The 9,871-nt window shown below is 38.4% G+C and overlaps 1 protein-coding gene across 1 annotated transcript; it reads left to right on the top strand.

The window, feature by feature from the left end:
• Positions 1-2,091: 2,091 nt before the first annotated feature.
• Positions 2,092-3,832, top strand: LOC107709688 (uncharacterized). The gene is made up of 4 exons (XM_016514269.1): positions 2,092-2,173; positions 2,926-3,243; positions 3,320-3,611; positions 3,698-3,832. The coding sequence occupies exons 1-4, from the start codon at positions 2,092-2,094 to the stop codon at positions 3,714-3,716; spliced, it is 711 nt and encodes a 236-aa protein (XP_016369755.1). The 3' UTR covers positions 3,717-3,832.
• The last annotated feature ends 6,039 nt before the right edge of the window (positions 3,833-9,871 follow it).

Here is a 9,871-nt window from a genome sequence, read left to right as displayed (position 1 = left end):
GTCTGGCAGGACATTGATCATCATGGGAAGAATTATCAGCACACATTTGGTCTGACACATTGATCAGGCCTCACTGCATGGATACAGACAGTCAGAATTAGTCTGTTCATTTAGCGGCAAACTGCACAAAGCACTCAAAGCATGAGCCACAAGTTTTACTTTCACAGCAAATTGTATTCGGTTTAATAAAAAAATAACAATAGGCCTACAAATGAAATAAATTGCTTTTTAGTTTTTCAGGTAGGTCTAACTGTAGGACTATTAATAGATTGTGTTTGTTTGTTTGTTTGCTTTTACCAATTATCCAAATAATGTTGTCCTAGAAAGCTATTATTATCAGAACACGTGAGCATAACATAGCGGTTAGCAGATAAATGAATGAGAGGGCCGCTTTACCAGAGTTGCTCATATACCACACCATGTTACTGCACAGTAGGGCTATTGCAAACAGAAACAATACTGTACTACATATTTGTTTCCTGTCGGCTCTACTTTTGAGTGGACTTTGCCGTTCCGATGAGTGGAGACTGAGCGGTGCGCACGCGCATAATACGCAGAGCGTCACACCACGTGAAAGTGAAACCTGAGCGGTGAACTCATTTTCGGCAGCCGGAATTTCGGTGCATCTCTAATTCTTGATGACATCAGAAATGGATACTAAATAATAGATGCTTTTTTGAACATTTTAGAAATGTAAAAATATTAAAAATATATATTTTTACACGGCACCCCGGTTGGGAAATACTGGGCTAAGCTATAGCCTACCTTAAGAAAACCAGCACTCGTAGTTAAAAAAAAAAAAAAAGTTTTAAAATAAAAGTGAATAGGTCTCTAAACGGGGACCACTCCCATTCTACAGGAATTATAAGCAACATGGCACTTTAAAAAAATGACATTGCAGAAAATGTGTTTTCATGTTTAGTCACTTAGGGGACGCTCCAGGAGTCCAATGAGAGGTCAAAAAACGTGTCTGAATCTATATGTTCTGAATCCAGTGTAGTCAAAATACTAAATGTAGTTTCATATGATTTTAAACCATAATCAAATAATAAGACACACAATACAAAATAATAAAGAATAAAAAAACGGTACAACAGTGTTGTCCCCTCAGAAATGTAGGCTAGCATTAGTCCTATATAAAAATAATTCAATTCAATAAAAAAAGGGGGCAGAATATCATGACTAAGTGATTAATTTAATACAAGTAGGGAATAAATACACAACCCGAACTTTAAAATCTCACTAAATGCACAATAACAATATTAATGGTCAATTTCAGATTATGTCAAACAACTCTACAGGATGTGGTCAATGGAGCTCAAAGTGACAAAATAAAAAATAAAAAAAATAAAAAATCAGGCAGTATGAAAAGAGAAGTTAAAGAAACACAAACAATGTGCAAACTTGAGTCAAGTCAGTTCTTCAGTGGATTCCATTCAAGTTTGGAATGAGGGAGAGATGTTGTTAATGCTGTTGTTCCAGGGCCTAACTGCAGTGAACACAAGATGCTAAAAAGACACCACAAGAACCAAGACAATCTGCAGTCCTTTAGATCAGAGAACAGATTTATTTTTACTAGCATTCAGTAAGTAGACGACCTTTATCTTAAAGCAGTTCTAAACATAATTACAGGTCTGGTTTGTTTAGACCAGGGCTGTCCAAACTCGGTCCTGAAGGGCCGGTGTCCTGCAGAGTTTAGCTCCAACCCTAATTAAACACACCTGAAGCAGCTAATCAAGCTCTTAGGCATAGAAACTTCCAGTCAGGTGTGTTGAGGCAAGTTGGAGCTAAACCCTGCAGGACACCGGCCCTCCAGGACAGAGTTTGGACAGCCCCGGTTTAGACCATTGGACTTCAAAGTGTGAATCTTTTTTTGGATGTCTGATGTTTAGTGAAGCGCTGTCATGGATCTAAAGGAATTCCCACAATAGCTCAAAATATAAACAGTTAGCCTAAATAAAGGTGTTATTTTTCTCGTGTAAGAAACATCTTGTTTCCACTGTTTGCTTTTGTGACTCTAGCAGCTCCATTTCTGAGTCAAAGTGAAACCTGCTGCGGTCTGACTTTAATTCAGACCAGTTTAGTGGCAGAATGTCCCAAATGAATGTGGTTTCATTCTGTTGGGTGGACAAACGTCTTGCTCCTGTTTACAACTGCATGTGTGCGCTGATGGGTAAATGGGCAAAGGCATTATTTCCCTTTAAGTCAGATTTCCACTCACAAATTTCACTCACAATGTAAAAATAGCAACTCCATCAACTCCAGATGCTCACCCTTGGAACAGCTCTTATTTATCTACATCTTACAACGTAGGCCTAAAGTAAAACAAACCAAAGTGCTTCATTCTGGAAAGAAAAATAACAGCTTCTATGCGAGTATACCGTCGAAAGACTGTGGTAAAATTAGTCACTATATTGAAATACCCATGTCATATCCATGGAAACAAGTGATAAACAGAGGTTACTGTCTTGTGATGTTATTACGAGCTAAGGAATTAAAACCCGGATGCGAAACTGAGCCACAACATCAGTATTTTGGTAGTTGCGCGTTCATGTAGGCTACATCATCTCGCGGCGCACTTCACGGAGGCGCGCAGACTGAAAGAGTTTTTTTTTTTCTTTTTCTGATTGTCTGAGGACTTTTTCTTGGCTCTAAACCACCGGGTTGAGTTATCTAGACATAGCTAAGATAATGGACGCATGCATATTCAAAACGAGACGTGTTTCATGAAATCTGTTAAAGGCATTGTGATTTATCTCAAACTGTTGAAGAAAATGATTCACGCTCTCGTTTTGTTCTTTTTATGTTTTGTTCCTCTGATCGGTGAGTAATAAATATTTGACGTCTCTTTACAGGGTTGCTCTTTTCAGCATTTAAAGCATTTAGAATATTGACATATTTACGTCTTGCGTCGTACATCTCTAGGAGTGTTTGGTGTTGAGACCGATGAGATGTCAGCGATGGAGGGAGATTCCTTCACTCTCCGTACCGGTCTTACAGAAGTACAGAGAGATGATGAGATCGAGTGGAGGTTTGGATCGAGCAGAACTCGTTTAACCAGAATAGCGGCGGGAAACATTACTACATACAATGACGAGAAATTTAGAGACAGACTGCAGCTCGAAAGACAGACTGGAGATCTCCCCCTCACAAACATCACTAATGAACACAATGGCGTTTATCAACTGAGCATCATTATCAGGAGTAAGAAGTCAACCAAGCGATTCGCTGTCACTGTTTATGGTGAGATGAAGTTGTAGGTGTTGTAAACAATAGAAAATCTTTCTAGTTTTGTTTATGTTTCCCCTTTGTTTCCCAGCTCCTGTGTCTATTCCTGTAATCTTCAGTGATACTTCACAATCTTCTTCATCGGCTGAAAGATCATCGAGGATCTTCCTGTGTTCAGTGGTGAATGTGAGTCATGTGACTCTCTCCTGGTACAAAGGAAACAGTTTATTGTCCAGCATCAGTGTGTCTGATCTCAGCATCAGTCTCTCTCTACCTCTGGAGGTGGAATATCAGGAGAAAAACACCTACAGCTGTGGTGAACAATCCTGTCAGCACCCAGACCAGACATCTGGACATCGATCAACTCTGTCAAATACATTCAGGTAGTCTAAATCCAGTTTTGTGCATTGTTGTGAAAGAGTTTTAATAATGCATTTTCTTCAGTGCTTGATTTAGTGTCTCTCCTCAGACTGCGACCTTTGTTTTGACTCTCCTGAAGCTGTGATCCGACTGGTCGTCTCTGCTTTGATAAGTGTAGCTGCTGTGGCCGCTGTTGTTCTTCTGGTTAATGACATCAGAAGATTTGGAAGAACACAGACAATGAAACGGCGATGTACTTGATATTGCATAGCAATAATAAACATTTAGTTTCTTTCTCTTTCTGCCTCAACATTTTTTAAAGTATTTCTTTCATTTTTTATTTCAGTGTTATAGTCTGATGCAAACCTGGTGCCATTTAGGTTACATTAAAAAAAAAAATTATAGGTAAAAGAGCAAATAGGCCACTTCTAGTGGTAAGACATGTAAACACCCTGGCTAATCTTTCTATATGCCTCTGGCAATTTCAGAAACTTCCAATCCATCCACAATGGTAGCACTCCAGAAAGCATCCACTCTTGCTGTTCACTCTGACTTCTTACAGTAGTCTCAGTTTTGTCTGTTCATTTGGCTTTATTGTGTATTTGCACACAAATCAAACACTGCATGAACTGAACTATTGAACTGAATTTGGATGCAAACAATTGGGTTTGGGGGAATAGTCAGTATTTATGTAGCTACTAATGACACAGAACAGAAGTGACATTTTGCACCTGTAAGACCAATCACAAATCCCCATGCGAACAGCCTAAAGATTAAACAAATAAGAACCATTTAAATCAACATTGTGAAGACCGAAATATATATATAATTTCAGATTACTCATGATAAATTTTTCTTAATTGTTCATATTTTATATATTATCAAATATATTTGAAGTCAATAACTAGATGGAATAACACATTTCACAAGGCCCATTAGGAAATTAAAGCTTTTTAATTATGATATTTTTATGATGTTCATTCACATATAGTGCATATTCAGTTAAAGGCTGAATGAATGCTAGCTACATTTCTTGATTTTGATGCATTGTAAACAGTATTTGTTCACTAGAGTGCAGAAATATTCAGACAGTGGAACAGCTGTAAATCTGTATACATTCAGTTCATATTCACAACAAAAGGGTCAGATTTAATTCACAAAGCAAAATGCAAAACAGTAAAAAAAAAATCTATAAAAAATATTAATATGCTACAAAAATGAGATGGTACAAAATGGAAATGCAAGAAGAACTTAAATTTTAAGCCATTAAAAAGCAAAAAGTAGTGCTCATACATGTAGTGCTGCACATTACACTGTATGAGTCAAAGATCTGTAAACTGTGTCTCTCAAATACAGATTAAGAATACACTGATCAGTGTGTAATATAAACTAATACATCAACCAAACCTTGCTTATCTGTTTATAGCAAATACAGCCCTTGTTCATTTATACAGCTTGTTTATATTGTTACTGTGGTTATGTACTGTTATGAATGGATTCATGCTGATCCTGAGGTTGATTCAATTGATCCTCGCTTAAACCTGTTACAAAAATATGGAAAGAGACACAGCAATGAATAGAATATAGTTTTAATCTTGCAGTATACGCAGGTCATGGATGCATTCACACACATAAAGAAAACACATACTTTCAACAGTGAAAACACTCATGGAGAATCTTACCACACTGGACTGGAGTTCCTGCTTAGATAATTCCGCCTTCTGGAAGTAAACACAGATTTAAATCTATTGAAAATCCTGAACTTCATTAAGACAGAAAGGTATGTGAAAACCCAACAATAACATTTGTTTTCTTTGAGCAGTATTGCTCTTTTTGGAGTCAGAACTGTCTTGCTAGCTAAACTTATTTTTTGTTAAACGTTTAAGCTTCCATTAAGGTAAGCAGTAAAACCTTATCCCATTCTTAGGACATGTAATAGCACACTTATAGCACACACATATTGTATACTAGACACCTTTGTTTGGTATGTATACACTGTTTGCTCTAAAGTAAAGTAAAGCATCAGAAGGTCAGCGTTGTATTTAATATTTCTATATTAGGCTACTGTTGTTTGTTTGTGATGGTGCTTAATATCTGAATGGACAAACTTCATACAAGCACATTATTGGCATAGAAACAACGAAAGACACAAAATGTCTAAAATAATGCTGAGATCAAACACAGATCATATTTGCAGCAGCTGTGTTAATTTTTCTGTTGCTCATCTTAATCATTTTAAGATTTCACTGATGTTCTTTCATGTTGTTTAAACTGTGGGTAATACTTACTCTTGCGGTGACAGTAAATCACAAAAGCAACTGTAACTGCAACTAAGACTATACAAACACATATCAGTGCTGTATAACCTGGGTGAAGACCTGGATCTTCAGTGTGGCCCTTTGGTGTTACAATAGCTAAAATGAGACCATAATTAGTGTGAGTGAAACTGTCGTTTTGATCATATTATTATAAAAAATCTTTTAGAAATGCATAATATTGTGTTGTCTATTTTTGTTATGGTTTGTCATGCATATCTACTCACCTTTGACAGTAACAATGATGGTCCTGTGTAAGGTGCACATTTTGTTGCTCATATTTAGATGATAATCTCCAGAGTCTGTGGTTTCAGAGCCACTGATGGTGAGAGATCCTGTTTTTTCATTAAGCTGCAGTCTGCCTTTGAATCTCACATCAGCATTTTCACATACTATGAACTGATTGGTCCCTTTATTGATTTCAGCAATGAGATGGTCTTCAAACTTCCACAATATCAGATCATATCTTTGTATGTCAATAAGACCAGTGTGTAGAGTGACAGATTCTCCCTCCTTCACTGACACAGTCTTTGCAGCACCTGTCAGCAACAAATACATATGAGAACAAACAGGTAACTCAGATATTAAATTCACATCACATAGGACTTAACACGGATTCATTTGGGAATATTTTAGATACACTGTCAGCAAGTCCTATGTCAATTAGCCAAATACATTCTTACTATAGCTCTTACTATAGCAGCTGGTCTCTACCTTTTTGACTCGAAGAAGCCGGTTGTCCAACTGTTTTTGAAGCCCGGTATTTGTGCTGTAGTTCTTAAAGTTTTATTAACAGAAACTGGGAGTATTGATAAATAAATTAAGTCATGTTTTGATTCCATAAATTTCAAGAACTGTATGTTCTTCAATAAGAACAATAGTTATTGAGAAGGGAAAACTATTATAACTATTATGACAGCAGTTTACACCTTGATTTTTATGATTGATTTTATGGTATATATATATATATATAATTTTACCCATTTTTATTTATTTTTTTAGGTTTTTTTGTATTTTGTATTTTTCTACAAGTAATTTATTTATTTTTCTCTATATTGGCTGTGAAGATTGGTTTAGGTCTGACCATGTTACCATTCGATTCATGAACCTTGAATCAAATTTTCATTTTAGCCACTGCGCAGATAATGTCACCATTAACTTCATTTTAATTCGTAACAGGATTTGCCATCACTTCACAGAACATTGAAACCAGGAGTTGTTAGCTGTTTTAGTACAGTGACAATGCTGTCAATGAATTCAAGCATCCTAACACCAGTGTAGTTTTCATGGCAAGATTCATGAACCTTGAATCAAATTATCATTCTAGCCACTGCGCAGATAATGTCACCACTGATATGGGGCCATGGTCCATTCTAGATTGTACTGTGACCTGGTTAACTTCTCATCAAACTTAAACTTTCACGAGTTCGCCTGCCCATCCAGTCCTGATACATAATGGTAAACAAACTTGGCTTGCTGTCCTTAATGGAGGCTCGAAGCCGAGGCTCAGCTTGAGCCCCCATTGTGGTACTACCTAGAGCAGGGGTGGCGAACTCCGGTCCTGGAGAGCCGCAGCCCTGCAGAGTTCAGCTCCAACCCTAATTAAAACTCGCCTGCCTGTAGCTTCCTAGTAACCCTTTAGGCCTTGATTAGCTTGTTCAGGTGTGTTTGATTAGGGTTGAAGCAAAACTCTGCAGGGCTGCAGCTCTCCAGCACCGACGTTCGCCACCCCTGGCCTACAGTAGAAGGAGAATAACAGAAATAGAGGGGGAGAAGGAGAGGTGGAGGGATGCCAGAAAAATTGATGCTTGGACAGTGCAATGAGACCTGCTTATATTAGGGTGACCATGCAGGACGTGTTTGCTGCTAAAATCAAATTTTTTTATTTTATCTGACCATAGAATCCAGTCCTGTCTGAAGTATGTTGGAGTTTGTTTTCAGTTGAGAGCATTTTCTTTTCTTTTCTTTTTTTAAGGCTTTCTGACCCCAAGACCCCAAGACTCAACTAATCTCTGCAGTTCTCCAGCTGGGATCCTTGGAGAGTCTTTGGCCACTCAAACACTCCTCCTCACTGTGCATTAGGACGATCTAGACCAGGGGTGGTGAACTCCGGTCCTGGAGAGCCGCAGCCTTGCAGAGTTCAGCTCCAACCCTAATTAAAACTCACCTGCCTGTAGCTTTCTAGTAACACTTCAGACCTTGATTAGCTTGTTCAGGTGTGTTTGATTAGGGTTGAAGCAAAACCCTGCAGGGCTGAGGCTCTCCAGGACCGATGTTCGCCACCCCTGATTTAGACACACGTCCTCTTCCATGCAGATTTGTAACATCTCTAGCTGATTGGAACTTATTAATTATTGTCCTGATGGTGGACATGGGGATTTTCAATGCTTTAGCTCATGTCGTATAGCCACTTTCGAATTTGGCCTTTGTATTACCCAGGGACGGATTATGACTTGCCGAGGCCCCGGGGCCAATTATCTCCAAGGCCCCCCACCCCACCATACCATCCATTCCCCCCAATTATCCAATTATTCTTGGATAATTGTCTAAAATTAAGCATGCTGATAAATAGCAATTATCATGTTTCAGAGCGAAATTCTTACATTCTTCTTAATTTTATTAATTGTAATGTATTAATTAAAATGTATTAAATATATGAATCTAACCTTAGCAAACCTACCTAAAATGCAAAAACTGAAAAAGTGTATTTGATTTTCGTTAACTTTATTTCCGTGAAAATAGCTGCAGTTGTTGTGCAATAGAACATTCAAAACAGGCTCATTAAAACACAAACGCACACACACACACAAGATAAAATGTGCGTAGATCTTTACAAAATCTGGATTATGGACAAAAGCTGTTTAATTTCCATAACAGCTGGAAGAATTATGCCCAGGTTTCCGAGCTCTTTTTGCATAGCATTAGTAAGTTCTGCCAGAGGCTATAGCACCTCAGTCAGGGCTTGGAGCTGAAGTACGTCATTCATGGTCAGCTTATTTTGAAATTGCGAGTCTCTTTCAAACATTTTAATTACAGATTAAATCATGCGCAGCTGACTGCTCCATCTGGTGATACATGCTTGAGTGGGACGCACACCCAGTTTATCAGCTTCCTCGGTGTTTAGGGTGCTCTTCCTTACAGCTTTTACAAGTTTTGCCGTTCGTGTGATGACATTGCCCACATCAGCATGGCTGTTTATCGCATCCTTTAGGGCGAGCTGCAGTAAATGGATAGGGCATCGCATATGGAGATTGTTTTCGGTGATATATGTGGCGGTCACGTTCTCCATGATCTGCAAAAAATTTGGCTGGAATGGGGAAGGATGATTATCCTCTGTGTCAACTTCCTCTGGGTCCTCTTCCTCTCCCTCCTCTTCTACTGCACTTTCCTCAAAACCTGGGAGGTTGAAAGCCTTTATCATGTTACTGGCGCTGTCGGTCACCACCCTGACAACGCGTCTTTGTAAATTCCAGTGTTGTAAAACACCTTCATATTTCTGAAAAATATTCTCAGCTGTGTGGTGTCCTTTAAGATGTTCACAGGACAGCAACACAGTGCGACTATTGAACACTTCATCAACGAAACTTGCCACAGCACCCAGAAAGCTGTGTCCTCTTCTGTTTGTCCATATGTCTAGCGTAAGCGCGAAGCCATCTCCTAACTGCAACAGCTCCCTAAATCTGCCTTCCATCTCACTAAGAGCATTTCTTAATCCAAGAGGTAAATAAAGAGGTTCATAATCCAAGTAAACCATTTTTAAAAATGCGTCATCTAATTCTTTCTTCCGTGCATTTGACACGGAGAACTGGGGACGCTGGAGAGGGAAAAAATTCTTTATCTCCCTTTGGCCGGTTGCAGTTTTTTCTGTAAAGAACAAATTTGCGTGCGTTATATTAGATTATAAATTACTGTTGCCTATATCTAGCCTTCATTCTGTAGGTCTACCTATTGGTTCGGGTCAGTTTTTT

This window comes from Sinocyclocheilus rhinocerous, unplaced genomic scaffold (genome assembly GCF_001515625.1).
Source record: "Sinocyclocheilus rhinocerous isolate Xijiao unplaced genomic scaffold, SAMN03320098_v1.1 scaffold2161, whole genome shotgun sequence".
Lineage (NCBI taxonomy): Eukaryota > Metazoa > Chordata > Actinopteri > Cypriniformes > Cyprinidae > Sinocyclocheilus > Sinocyclocheilus rhinocerous.
Note: the sequence above shows the minus strand (reverse complement) of the source record. Positions and strands in the feature narration are given on the sequence as shown.

Coding starts and splice junctions, on each gene's coding strand:
- LOC107709688 (XM_016514269.1), top strand. CDS start 2,092: ATGTCCCAAATGAATGTGGTTTCATTCTGTTGGGTGGACAAACGTCTT. Junction 2,174..2,925: donor CTGCATGTGTGCGCTGATGG/GTAAATGGGCAA, acceptor GTACATCTCTAG/GAGTGTTTGGTGTTGAGACC. Junction 3,244..3,319: donor ATTCGCTGTCACTGTTTATG/GTGAGATGAAGT, acceptor TTTGTTTCCCAG/CTCCTGTGTCTATTCCTGTA.